At 37.7% G+C, this 13,966-nt stretch overlaps 1 protein-coding gene across 4 annotated transcripts in view; it reads left to right on the top strand.

Moving 5' to 3' along the window:
- The window catches only part of RELA (RELA proto-oncogene, NF-kB subunit), a 38,780-nt gene extending 25,127 nt beyond the window's left edge, over nucleotides 1-13,653 (top strand). For 2 of the 4 annotated variants that reach the window (XM_075188696.1, XM_075188693.1), the window contains 8 exons: nucleotides 2,172-2,320; nucleotides 2,502-2,593; nucleotides 2,698-2,829; nucleotides 3,505-3,609; nucleotides 7,697-7,909; nucleotides 7,998-8,078; nucleotides 9,367-9,426; nucleotides 9,524-13,653. In XM_075188696.1, coding sequence (XP_075044797.1) covers nucleotides 2,172-2,320; nucleotides 2,502-2,593; nucleotides 2,698-2,829; nucleotides 3,505-3,609; nucleotides 7,697-7,909; nucleotides 7,998-8,078; nucleotides 9,367-9,426; nucleotides 9,524-10,122 — 1,431 coding nt within the window. In that variant the 3' untranslated portion in view covers nucleotides 10,123-13,653. The remainder of the gene's footprint in view (nucleotides 1-2,171; nucleotides 2,321-2,501; nucleotides 2,594-2,697; nucleotides 2,830-3,504; nucleotides 3,610-7,696; nucleotides 7,910-7,997; nucleotides 8,079-9,366; nucleotides 9,427-9,523) is intronic. The other 2 variants (XM_075188695.1, XM_075188694.1) reach the window with 2 other exon arrangements.
- The last annotated feature ends 313 nt before the right edge of the window (nucleotides 13,654-13,966 follow it).

The following is a 13,966-nucleotide window of genomic DNA, read 5'->3' as shown; positions in this document are numbered from 1 at the left end:
AGATGATCACAAGGTATAGGGTAAATGGTAGTGTGTACCCTTCAGCAGCCTCTTGCAGTCAGCACTCCAAAGTAACACTCTTGGTATCCTTTAGAGTCATATCCTCCCGCAGTATTACCACTACCATTTAGCTAGACAGTTTCTATGTCGCCCGGCCTGGAATACTGGCTCGCACAGACCCTGTCCTAATGGCATTAAAGTTCCTGGCCCTGAGTCCTTTGTGCTGGTGTTACATAAACAAAGATCTTCCAAGATAGAATGAATATATTAACTTTCTTTTCCATATACACCTGGTTGTCTACACAGGGAGTTAGGGTCAAGATGTCCCAATTCTTCCCCTTTTAGCAGGGGTTTTCCAGTGGACACTTAAATTATTTAACTGTTCGACATAGAATAAAGTTTTAGGCAGGTGTGGAAAAACTGCTGCAAAGTAAGAATGCTTTCAAAAATAGCAGTGTTGAGTTTATTTTATCAATTAACAAAATGCAAAGTGAATGAACAGAAGAGAAATCTAAATCAACTCAATGTTTGGTGTGACCATCCTTTGCCCTCAAAACAGCATCAATTCTTCTACATACACTTGCACACAGTTTTTGAAGGAACTCGACAGGGAGATTGTTCCAAACATCTTAGAAAACTAACCACCGATCTTCTGTGGATGTAGGCTTGCTCAAATCCTTCTGTCTCTTAATGTAATCCCAGACAGACTCGATGATGTGGGGGCCATATCATCACTTCCAGGACTCCTTGTACACTGAAGATAGATCTTAATGACATTGGCTGTATGTTTGGGGTCATTGTCCTGCTGCAGAATAAATTTGGAGCCAATCGGATGCCTCCATGATGGTATTGCATGATGGATAAGTACCTGGCTGTATTTCTCAGCATTGAGTACACCCAGTAATCATGTCCAAATCCCCAACTCCATTTGCTGAAATGTAGCCCCAATCTTGCAAGGAACCTCTGCCATGCTTCACACTGTTGCCTGCAGAGACTTACTATTTTGCCCCTCTCCAGCCCTCGGCAAAAAAATTACCTTCTGTTACAGCCAAATATTTAAAATTTTGATGCATCAGTCCAGAGCACCTGCTGCCATTTTTGTGGATCCCAGCTCCTATGTTTTTGTGCATAGTTGAGTTGCTTGGTATGGCTTTTTGGGCGCAATTCTTCAACGGAGACCACTTGTGACTAGACTTCTCTGATTGGTGTACCTGGGTCCCACTGTTAATTTCCAATTCTGTGCTGATGGCACTGCTGGACGTCTTCTGATTTCTTAGGAAAGTAAGCATGATGTGTTTTTCATCTGATGCACTAAGTTTCAGTGGCCAACCACTGCATTTACGGTCCTCAACTTTGCCTGTTTATTTGTAGTACTTCAGCAGTTTAACATCAGTACCTTTTCATGATGATAGCTGACTGAGGCTCCAGAATCACTGGTTGTATTTGAAACTCCAGTTCTTAGAATAAAAAGTTATTTTTCTTCATCTGTAAAGTGGTCCCAGGGAATGAATCGGGCCCTATGTGTCTAATCTTGACTTTATTTTACCTAGTCAGTTTGGTCTGTTGTGACATTTCAGTTGAGCAGAAACCAGCTGTAAAATAATCTGTGTGATTTTATTTTATCATCTGTTTGACGGGATTTTTAATTCTTTAAATTTCTATTTCTTTTTTCCTAACTTTACACCTAAATTTAACTAGGTTAGTATATCTTTGTGTACTGTAACTACTGAGGGATGATTCTATACATTATATTTATAGTAATTTTATGTAGTTCCTATGATGTGTTAATAGGTTGGTTTGCAGGCTTACAATTAACTATAGTGGCTATTAATTTTCTGATCACCTTTAATTCTTTCTCTCTGCCCAAAGCATTCCTCTAACTTTTATGGTGATATGACAATGTTTTTTTTTTTTTTTTTAATACAATCGCTTAGGGAAATTACTGGCACAAGGTTTGTGACATAATTGTGAGTGTGGCAAGTTCCAGAAATGACTGAAAATATGGCAGACAGGCAGCCGACACAACTGCTTTAGATTGCTCATACACATTGTCTTAGGTTATCGCTCTAGCACAGGAGATTGTATATGCTAGCCGACATAGTCACAGTTAAACAAAGAAAACATTTTCAACTTGCAGTGCCTTTTAACTCATCATGAAATTACATTTTCAGGTAAACAATTACCATGGACCAGCCCGTATAAGGATTTCTCTCGTCTCTAAAGACTCTCCCTATAAACCACATCCTCATGAATTGGTTGGAAAGGATTGCAAAGATGGGTATTATGAGGCTGATCTATCGCCAGATCGCAGTATTCACAGGTAATTAACAATTTTAACCTCCTAAGAGTACAAATACTTGTAAAATAAACACTTACCTTTTATTTTTATAAATAAAATATTTAGATTTTGATTGTGACGTAAATTCTCCTTGAAGCAAACTAATACTCGCTTTGCTTGGTAAACTTTTATGATTCTATGTACTTTCTTTATTTGTAACAAGTTTCCAGAACTTGGGCATCCAGTGTGTGAAAAAGAGGGAAGTGGAGGATGCCATTGCCCAGCGTATTCGGACGAACAATAATCCTTTTAATGGTAATCAATAAGCATGCATGGTGATATCTCCTTTTTTTTATTCTGTCCACTTTTTATTACTATTGTATTTATCTTAAATATGTTTTGTTTTTGTTTTTTTCCAGTTGCTGCGGAAGATCTCAAGTCTGACTATGACCTGAACACTGTTTGCCTCTGTTTTCAAGTTTACATACGTGACCAGAACGGAGGGCTTTGTCCTCTGCAATTTGTGGTTTCTCAGCCCATTTATGACAACAGTAAGATATTGGCTCTAAATCTAAAATATTAGATTGACTAAGTAAATTTTAGCAAGCTAAGGCACAAGTAGCACATGGCACATTTTGGAGGCAACCATTTTGTGGTCTATACCATAAGCGAATTCAATAGGCAGCACTACTGTAAAAGGTAATGTGGCTTGCGTCCTATTACCATTAATATGGTAATGGTGCACGTTAATACAGTAATTTAAAACCTGGCTTTTTGCTTGCGGCTCTGGGAGCCGCAAGCAGAAATCGGTGGTATTCTGGGTGAAATTGAATCCCCCCTCTCTCCCAAAGAATACTAAATTACAACATGAGAAAACAGTCTATCAATTTACTAGGAACCAGCACCTGGCTCTCATATCATCGTCTCTGTAAAGGTATTAATTACAATTCTCCGAGTGCCTTAATTTCTATCTCTGCTCTATAATGTGGTGATCCTGTACGAAAATGGAAAATTGGGGAGAGTGACTAAGTCGGGTAGACATTTGGGAAGCAGACACCCCGACTTTCAGTTGTCCCCCCACCACCACCACCATCATCCCTAAATTATTTACGAGAGGTTACTTTGTTTGTGTATTATGCCTTTTTAAACCAGCATTCACTTTATCCATCTGTTACTGCTTTTGATGAAATGTAAATTTGTGTGGTATTTATTTTGTCCTATTATAGGAGCTCCCAACACTGCTGAACTGAAGATTTGCAGAGTTAACAAGAATTCTGGGAGTTGCTTAGGAGGAGATGAGATCTTTCTACTTTGTGATAAAGTGCAAAAAGGTATGAAGCATTGGTTTGAGCCTGCAGCTGATAAACTTTTGCTCTGTGCTACCATAAGATAGTTTTTAGTTGCCTTTATACAAGCAATCGTACACGTTTGGCATTGCTAGCAGCAACCAATGGCTGGTTAGTGTTCTCCATGGCATGTCAGTTTGGTTTATTTTTTCTATACTGTGCACATTCAGTGCAACTGAATATCATTGTACATAAAATGAAATTTGCCTATTTGCATAAATTTAATGAATACCTAAACAGTCATGTACAAATCCATATGTCTGGAGAATGGCTTCAAATGTATTTGGAGTATTTATACAAAGATGAATAATGTTTTCTGTGATATTGTTAGTGCTAATTTAAGAAGGGCTCTCTGAGAGTTTGTAGTATACTATTTTCACAAAATGCACTTTAATGCTTAAAGTGGAATTAGACTCCGAATGCTGACTGTATGAAACTAATTTAATACAGATGTGTGTTTGACCCCACTGTTTTTTCATTACTTTGCATCACTTGTGCTGTTGAGGAGCCTGCTCCTTCCACTATCTAACATAATTTGTGGCTTCCTGCTTGCCTTCATTTCATTTCTCGCATCATGACCCCCTGTTCCCCTGTTATTTAGTCCTTCCCCCAGTAATGTTCAGACAGGTCACTTCCTCCTACCAGATCAGCACATATCTATCCTGAAAGTTTCTTTTGTTGTGAACATTCTTATCTGATCTGTCTAGAGATTTTTCTGTCTACTCCCACTTCAAAACTGAGGACATATCTGACAAACAGGATTCACTTTGAATACAGTAAGGTACTTTGACCCAAGTGAAATCCACTCATTTCAAAGTTCTGTGGTTGATGTATCTGTTGAAAAAGTGATAAATGGGTGTGGTCTTTCCCCTAATGTCACCTACACCAATTGCAGCACACACTTGTGACAGGATGGACAGCTTATGCCACCCTGTCTGTTGTTGCTGGGAATCGGCTGGGCTTACTTTGCCACCACCCCGTTTCGTTATCCCAAATGCGCCCTCTCACCGCAATAGAAGGGGCTTACAAATGCTGCCACCACTGGACTCCTTTACCGCCTTCCAGAACCGGGTTTCTTCTGGATAACGAACACTGCTAATGTACTCCGTTACTGGTGTATATGGGCTGGTAGTTTTTATTTTTTTCCTTGACAAAGCTCTTGGCGAAATGCGCGTCAGCGTTTACTGAGCTTGCTGTATAAATTCTCCAATATCATGAAATATGAGCAGAACCAGTAACTCACTAAGCAACTGATCTTCATTATAGTGTAGATAGACCAAGCAATACATGACTCTAGTGAACAGAATTAACTAACGCAGGTAGCAACTGAGTGAAAAGCGCAATGCAGAGGGGACAATGAGAATATCTCCTAATAGCAATTGGCTACACTATGTAGAGTCAGTATGACTCACAGTGTATCATACTATTACGCCCCGAGTAACTACACTGCTACTCAGGAAGTCTTATCATACAATATACAATGACATGCTTGTGTAGCAAACGTTTGTTTAATAGGTATGAATACTATCTCCATGTGTAGCTAATTACAAGACACAGTGGGGGGAAATATTTTGAATGCGTACTAATAAACAAGCAACTACAGCAGACAATATAACGAATGTATCCATGTTGTTAAGACTTGTAACAAAGAACTACTTAGGGGGATCAAGTCAGATTATTAACAAAGATATACTACTATAAACCACTAAGTGTACCTTTATAAATAAGGCTATGTCTAATTTGCATATTATTAGCAATGCTACATTCCCTCCACACTTGCAGTGAAACTGATGAAGTCAGCTCAAAATCATTGACTGATTATATGATACAGCAAGACAGCACTGTAGTGGTTACTACTTTTTAACAGTGCATTAAAATCGGTAAAGTAAATACTGTTACACAACCATTTTTTTCCTTTTATTTATTGTTTTTACTTTATATTTCGCTAGAAGATGTTTTAAATCGATATTAATAAAAATTGAATTTTAATACATATAAGATTATCATATTTAAATATAACAAAAGAGTGCCCTTCTCACACTATTTCTTCTTTCTTTCTATAAGTCAAGTCAAGTCAATGTGACTGTGTAGGTGCACCTCCCCAAAATATTATTGTTGGAAAGAGAGGGGTTTCCTGGTGCGGTGAAAACAACATTACTTCTCTGGTACGCCTGACCTCTTCCTATAGGTCAAGGTTGCTGTGGATAGATCACACTGGCCAGGGCTGCTGGGTACTGGATGCTGGGTCCAAACCTCAGAAACAGCCGGGAACGGATTACATTTTGGGTCTAATCTGTAGGTCACAGGATTTTCAGCACGGAAGACATTTTCAAGCAGGTCTTTGAAGCAAGTTATGTTTATTTGTAGTCGCACTGATTGAAGGTACCCGTGATCAGGTTAGATGGAACCAGAAGAACAATTTTCAATACAACACAGTTGTTTTTATACAGATTTGAACACAGCCTAATAGGGTAAGCCAGCCCCCTTAAGGTCTGAGCTATTTTTAGAATTGGGATGTAATTTGTTTACCCAAACATGGATTTACATGCAATGCAAAGCTAACAATATTTTCTCTTAACTTTGATATTCTAAAACTTGCTGTGATTTCCTACATATCATTTTTAGATGCAGGAAATCTAGTATCAAGTCTTAATTAAACAAGTGCTAGACCCTCCACACATAAATAGATCTAAGTAACATGAGATTAACATGGGTCCTTTCTTCAGACAGTCGCAGAATGCACATTCCCAAAGAAAGATACAAGACCCCAAACAAGTATTTTCCCCACATCACGATACACAAAAGACTTCCTCCACAAAGGCTTATTGTATCAGATATATACCTCAGAAATCATGCATTTCCTCTAGCAAGGTTAAACAAACCAGTTTCTTCCCTCGTCTCAGAAATAAAGATATCTTTTACCAACATACCCACAATATCAAAAATAAGTACATTTGCAATTATATAAATAAGCGCTCTACGCCATTTCCTTTAAATACATTTATACCATAAGTTATTTTTAAGTGATCCAGTCACAACACTTAATCTACATATACACACACCCTTTGCAACTCACAGTATAGTTGTAAGTCAATCCCCTAACTTAAATCCTGGCTTGTTTTTTTGTTTTTGTTTTTCTTTTTTCTTCATCCCTTCTACCAATGTGACTTCCAGCCACTGTTGATACTACAGATGAGCCCTAAAATTGCCTTTATTGTTGTATGATGATTAATATGGTGCTGGTCATTTAAGTTTCTCTATATGATATAGTGTTCCTTTTTTCTTATATGTTGATCATTTACTGGTTACAGTATGGTAGTCCTTTCATGTGCTAGGCATTGTAATTTTTTAAAATGCTGTGTAGTGAAATGATATCTGTAAGAAAATACATGTGGAGACAGAACGTAGCAACACACAGTAAGCAACGTCTCTATCCATTTGGTCCATATGCAATGTGTCAGAGTGGTGGATTTCAATATCTGCTTACTGCATGCATGAGAGTATCCCTTTGGGTATGACATACATAGGTAGGTTAGTGTGTTCCAAATAGCAGATGTCCTTGACATTGGACATTTGGTGGAGGGGGCAGCATGATGGCTTAGTTGTTAGCACTTTTGCCTTACAACACTGTGGTCATGAGTTCGATTCCCGACCATGGCCTTATCTGTGTGGAGTTTGCATGTTCTCCCCTTGTTTGCATCTGTTTCCTCCAGGCACTCCGGTTTCCTCCCACAATCCAAAAACATACTAGTAGGTTAAGTGGCTGCTATCAAATTGACGCTAGTGTGTGTGTTAGGGAATTTAGACTGTAGCTCTATTGGGGCAAGGACTGATGTGAGTGCGTTCTCTGTACAGCGCTACAGAATTAGTGGCGCTATATAAATAGATGATGATATGGGGGGTATGGATAGTATTTAATACTTCAGATGAACAACATCTTTTTAACAAAGAGACTGCCAGACTAAATAATTCACATGTAAAGAGTTGTAAAAAACATATACTTTTTTTTCTTTTTAATGTATAAAATATGATGTCCCTGTCCAGTAACTAGGTTTTATGTTTTGACCCCCAGAAGATATTGAGGTAGTGTTCGTGTTTGGCAACTGGGAAGCACGAGGTTCATTTTCCCAAGCGGATGTTCACAGACAGGTAGCTATAGTCTTCAGGACACCCCCATACCAAGATCCAGAAATCCGGCAGCCTGTGAAGGTCCAGATGCAGTTGAGGAGGCCCTCTGACAAGGAGGTCAGTGAACCAATGGAGTTCCAGTATCTACCAGATGAAGGTATGTTAGCCCAGATAAATTTAGGTGTGATGTAGGCAGCTCTACTGCTTTTATTGGTGTCCGTTATTCTCATCCTTTGATTCTCTAGGTGATCTTCATCACATTGATGAAAAAAGGAAAAGAACTTTGGAAAGTTTTAAACACATTGTGAAAAAGAATCCATTTGCAGGTGAGCAAGTCCTATTACATCTGTTGTTTAAAAATTTCTGACTTTTAAACGGTTATCCTAAGTGTCGAATTGCGCTTTGTTTGAGGTGGCAGCCTTAATTTACCAAGCTGCATTTTTTTTAAAAAAAAATCTTTCTCATGAAGTTGATAAAATAATATTCATATATTTTAATAGTTGCACTTTTACAAGACTTGCCCATGTGGGACTTCCTAGCAATTGACTTGTTTTAAATGTGCTTTTTGTTTGTTTAATTGATTGTTAAATATCTCAGTACACATTTGAAAATCAGTGAAGTAAATGCCATGATAAGTGAAGTTTCCTGCCCCACAGATACTGTCTCAGCAGGGCAGTCTTAACAGCATTATAGACCACTGGGCTAAGCGGTGCAAAGGGGCCCTACATGTACTAATTGTACAGTACAATTAGTATGTGTGCGTTGTTTTCGTCAAGATATCTGTGAATGCGAACTTGCTGTTTTCAGATTACATATAACAACTCATACTGAGGTGATTAGTCCACCTAAACGTTTTAATAAAAAGGGTTTGAAGGTTCTAAATAAATATCCTGGAATAATATACTGAACAGTTGGCAAGTCTGTGGTGCCCCTATGATCGTGGGGCCCCCAGATAACTGCCCAGCGTGCCCATGCGCTAAGATGTCCCTGTGTCTGAGATGTCCTGTCCTGTTCTTTATAAGCTGTGTGTGTACAGAATTTTTGGTGCTCTTCCCAAGGTCTTTGCTTCACACACTCCTATTACTCCATTTCCCATATACAAATCTTTTTTTTCTGGCTGCATTCCCTCTGGAATTGTTCTCTATATTCTAAGCATTCCCTGAAAACTCATCTTCTCAGCCTTCTTAACCTCTCTAAAATATTCTACCCAATTAACAGCTATCCAAACAGTTTGCACCTAATATACATTTATTGCCTTTCTTTACACAAACAACCTACTGACCTCCAAGCCCACATTGCTCTGAGCCCTACAGTTCGTCCCATTGCAATCTGTAGCACTAAGTTTCATATATAAAACTCCTATTTTCCTATTAATTGTAAGCTTGCGAGCAGGTCCCTTTTACCTTCTTTGCCTGTTTGTTAACAGCCAGTTTTGTTTTATTACTGTGTCTCTTCCCAATTGTAAAGAGCTGTGGAGTATGCTGTATCTATATAAATGTTAATTATAATCAGTGGAGGAGGACTTGTTCCATGTGACTGCTCACCTCCGGTCAAGGTGCAATTTGCTGTGGTAAACAAGACATAATACCCCGTTTTTAATTTTTCTTTTTCCAGCAGGCGAAACAAGGAACCAGCGCAGGATTGCTGTGCCAGTAAGGAGCATGCCAAAAATAGGTATGTTTGTCTATTTTAATCTAGTTTCTTGTCATACTGTTAACTGTTCTTTACATTCTGAAGGATTGTTCATTAAAAATTGTATGTTTCTTTCCAGAACCTGTGCCTACACCCATTCGGCCAAACTCTCACATGTCAATGCAGATGACTCCCTCCATCCCTCAATATACAATGCCCATGGTCAAAGTTGATGCAGGAAATACAGTGACTACTCTTCTTTCCACTGTAAATGTCAGCGACTTCAGCAACCTCGGATTTTCCCCTTTGCCTCCTACATCTCAACCTCCACCCACATCTGATGACCGCCTAGACTCTATTTTGGGCTATTCTTCCTTTACAGATGATGGAAATCTTGATCTAGTGAACATGCTCCATAATGACCCTGACAGCCATTGTGCAAGCCTAAGCTCTATTGACAATAGTGATTTTGGTCAGCTTCTTAGTGAATCCCAGTCTTCAAATACTCTTTCACAAGCTCTTCATGAGCCTGGGCCTAGTCAGAATACCCTAATGGCTTATCCTGAATCTATTGCTCGGCTTATGGCTACCGGGCCCAGTGAGGAGACATGTGGAGGAGAAGGCTCAGAAAGACTTGACAGCGGCTTAATGAATGGGATTTTTGATATGCAACAGGGAGAGTGTCTAGGCTCCATTTTGGATCTTGACTTTGCATCTTTCATAGGTTCTATGAAATGAAATGCATGTCTAGTAAAGTGTTGTATGCAAAGCTCAATTGAAGCTGTGCTACACTCACTCATGGACAGTAGAACTCTTCAAGGCATAAGTGCCATTTAGCCAATAATGGTATTGCTGCCATTAAGGTCATGTCAGACCTCCAACGTTGCAGACTGTGCTGCCCCCATCAGACATTGTTGTCCTCATCATTTCCAGTTGAAATGCAATAAAAGAACCATGCTTTCAGGGGTGGTAAAGTGCAATTGATGTATACAGATAGTGGAGACAGCCATTCTGTGGGGAAACCAGCCAATGATGAATGAACAGATTGAATGCTCAAGAATCGGTGACCCATGACTACTTTGTCATGAAGTGCCCAAACATTCATTTTTATAAATTGGTTGGCTGCAATCTCGTGAACATTGATTCAGCACTCAGAATGGCTGCCGCATCTGAATATCATTGACCTTTCTTGTCTGGCAGGTGCTGGTGGATTTCATAGTTTGGGAGTAAAAAAATGTTTGATTAGTGTTTTCATTGTTGAGGTGGTAACTGTCTTTAACTTCCAGATATCTGATAAGGACATCCAACTTACACAGCCTTGCAGGCAATTGTTTGTAGTCATTGTTCTTTGCTCCTATCTTTATTCCAGCAAAATAAGGCTTATATACATTAGCTCTTTCTATCACATTACCTAACTTGTAGAAAAACAACTACTGCACTCACTATATACAGGATAACTGGATATGTAGGCAAAATGCACCTGACTATGACAATCACTTCATAAAACTATTCATTTAAAATCGATGCAGACTTTTCTAAGAAGTCTGGATTGAAGTGTTTGGGGCACTGGTGGTATTTTATACTAGCAGAGACTAGACGTTGGACTGGTAGATTTTAAAATGTTTTTCTCTCTTTTTAAACGGTTACGTTATTGCAGGAGCAATAAGATATGGCAGTTATGTAAGTGTTGTGCTGGTACATAACAGTAAATGGCTGTTAGACAGGTTTTTTACTTAATAAATATTAAGGTTTACGTTATTGTTTTAATCAAAAACATAACAGCGGGTGCTGTGTAGAAGTTTCGCAGTCTAAACTTTCAGCATGTTAATTTGGAAGAGTTTTGCTTTTTGGGAATTTTAAGATGAAAGTAAAATTAAACAATGCTGCACATATGCTTTTTTCAGACATGAAACTTCTGCATTATTGTAGTTTTGTTTCTCCAGTATCTTGTCTAATATCCTGTTTCCACGTTAATTATATGAAGTTTGGGATCATTTTCCTCTTTTTGCCATTTTGACCATAGAGCCATAGCTATATTTTCATGATTATTTCCTAACTTTTAGGATGTAGATAAATATTTTGATGTGTAAACAAAAAGTAAATAATTACCAGTTTTATTTATATATTTTAACAAGCTGCAAATATTTGTTTAAATGATCTGCACTAAACACGTATACAATATTTTAGTAAATATCCTTCCAGACATGCATGTTGCTGTGTTTTAGTTTCCCAGCTGTTTGTTTCTCTTACTCATATGCGTATGTTATAAAACATTCATAAGGTTTCATATATTCCTTATTTGTTCTCTCCGTAACACCAAATTACTTGTGTGTGTCTTCTGTGTCTTCTGAAGTTGCTCAAAGTAAAATATTTTTTTTGTTTTTTATAAATGGGTGCACTGTCCTGAACAACATGTTTTCTTCTGTTGTTTTGGAATCTTCTTGGTTATAGATCTAATGTGTTTCTTGAAGATGATTGCACTACAGCTGGATCTAGGTCATATCTATCCTTCCTCAGGCTATAACAGTATTATCAGTTTATTAGAAATAATGCAGCTAATTGTTTTACAGCACAGTGAAAAAAGATCCACTGTGAAGGAAATGGGGAAACTTCAGAGAACAAAGTATATGTAAACTTGCGCAATTGTTAATTTACAATGTACTACGCTACAACTGTATAGACGCATATAAAGAATACACAGGTATATTGATTGTATCCTTTTAACTTAACTCTTCCATTGATTTAGAAGAAGCTAACCTATCAGTCTCCACTTTTAGACCTAGAAACAGACGTCTTCTAAAGTTCCACAGTATGATGTTTTAGGGCAAGACTGGCCATTTATATAAATGGAAGAAGTGGCAACAAATGGGCAATATGTAGGGCAAAGTATGTTTTGTTCACTAGCAGAAACTAGTGTCGTAGACTTGGGGGATGAATGGATTTAAGCCTGAAGAAGATGTTCCGGTCTCAAAGCATTGTATAGTGTTGCAATTTCCTTTAAATAAAACATAATTCTACTTACATATGAGTCATAGCTTCCATTTTGGTTTTAACAAATCCTCGGTTTATGGTGTGTTTTACAAGATATACAGCTCCTACTTTTGTGTTCTAGGACACCTGTCCAACTACATAGACATATTTGTGTACTACAGGTTTCTGTTCTTTTACCATGACTGTTTATTCGACATTGATAGTGCGGTTTTAGGGCTGCTCTGTCTAAGCTTTCCATTCAATGTGCAATATATGTAAGTGTTCTGCAACAGATATCGTGGAGAGACTTTGGGTTGTCGATGTATAGTCCATTTAATAAAGTTAGCAATCACTAACTGTTCCAACTAATGGACGAGGTATCCCTAAAAATGGTTGAAATCTTTTTGGTGTATTTATTCATTAACTTGTTCATTACTTTAATTGTTTAAGGAAGTTTACAATTCATAACTGCTTATTATTGAGATTCTATAATGGAAACTGTTGTCCGTCTCTCTCTGCTTTTAAATTAATCCAGTCAATGTTTTCCTCTATATAACCGCTTCTTAAATACATAGGGGTATACTTACTAAACTGGGAGTTTGAAAAATGGAGATGTTGCCTATAGCAACCAATCAGATTCTAGTTAGCATTTCTTAAGTACATTCTTGAAAATGACAGCTAGAATTTGGTTGCTATAGGAAACATCTCCACTACTTAAAACCTGCAGTTTAGTTAATATGCCCCATAGTGTTTGCAGGTTCTCGGTGCCTCTAAAAGTTTTGCACAGCAGTCAGTTGTTACTCTTGGTAATCTCTTGCTCTAATCACTCTTAGGTCCAGCAGCTTTGACTATAGGCATAGGTGGTTTTTCCAATTAAAAAAGAAAAACAATTTAGTTTTAGCATTCTTTACTTTGTTTTTGGTTGACCACACACTTCAGCCAACCCGAACTCTAATGTTGTAATCTATGCAAATTATTAAAACACCTTGGTACACTGCTCAGATTAAGCTTTGAAAACAAGTTGAAGTTACATAGTATCAATATTTTCTGGATTATGGCAGCATCATTCTCTACACTATTGTTTTTCCTTTTTTAATAGTGTTTTTTTTTTTGTTTTTTTTAATGACACCTTGGTTTCAGGTTGTTTACTTGTACACTCACATTCAAAGTAGCAAACTAAATCGAGTAGTGCAACGAGAAAGAGAGATTAAATACAACAATGTACAAATCTGTGGTCAGTGCTTCAGCATTTACATATTCAACAAGAAGTTTTGGCAGGGGGAATAAAGTTCAAAATAATTTTGGTGTTTGTTTTTATTTCTGCATGTAGCTATAACATGAAAATGGAATTTGTTGATTTGAAATAAATATTTCTTAGTGTAGTTTTTAATCTGTGTTGGAGAGACCTTGTGAAAATTTTATTTATTGGACTCCACTCCTACTTCAGGCAAAATTTATCCAGGTAAAAATTTAACCTATAGGGACAGGTAATATGGCTAAAAGTATTATAGCTACCTGTTTTCCTACCTTCCGTGCTTTTTAGCCATATATTAAGTGAGAACGGTTTGTTAATAATCATTGCACTGAGGCTTCCATAAAAAAATCAATCTAA

The sequence above is a fragment of the Mixophyes fleayi genome, chromosome 10 (assembly GCF_038048845.1).
Source record: "Mixophyes fleayi isolate aMixFle1 chromosome 10, aMixFle1.hap1, whole genome shotgun sequence".
Taxonomy (NCBI): Eukaryota; Metazoa; Chordata; class Amphibia; order Anura; family Limnodynastidae; genus Mixophyes; species Mixophyes fleayi.
This window is presented reverse-complemented; position numbering and strand designations above follow the sequence as displayed.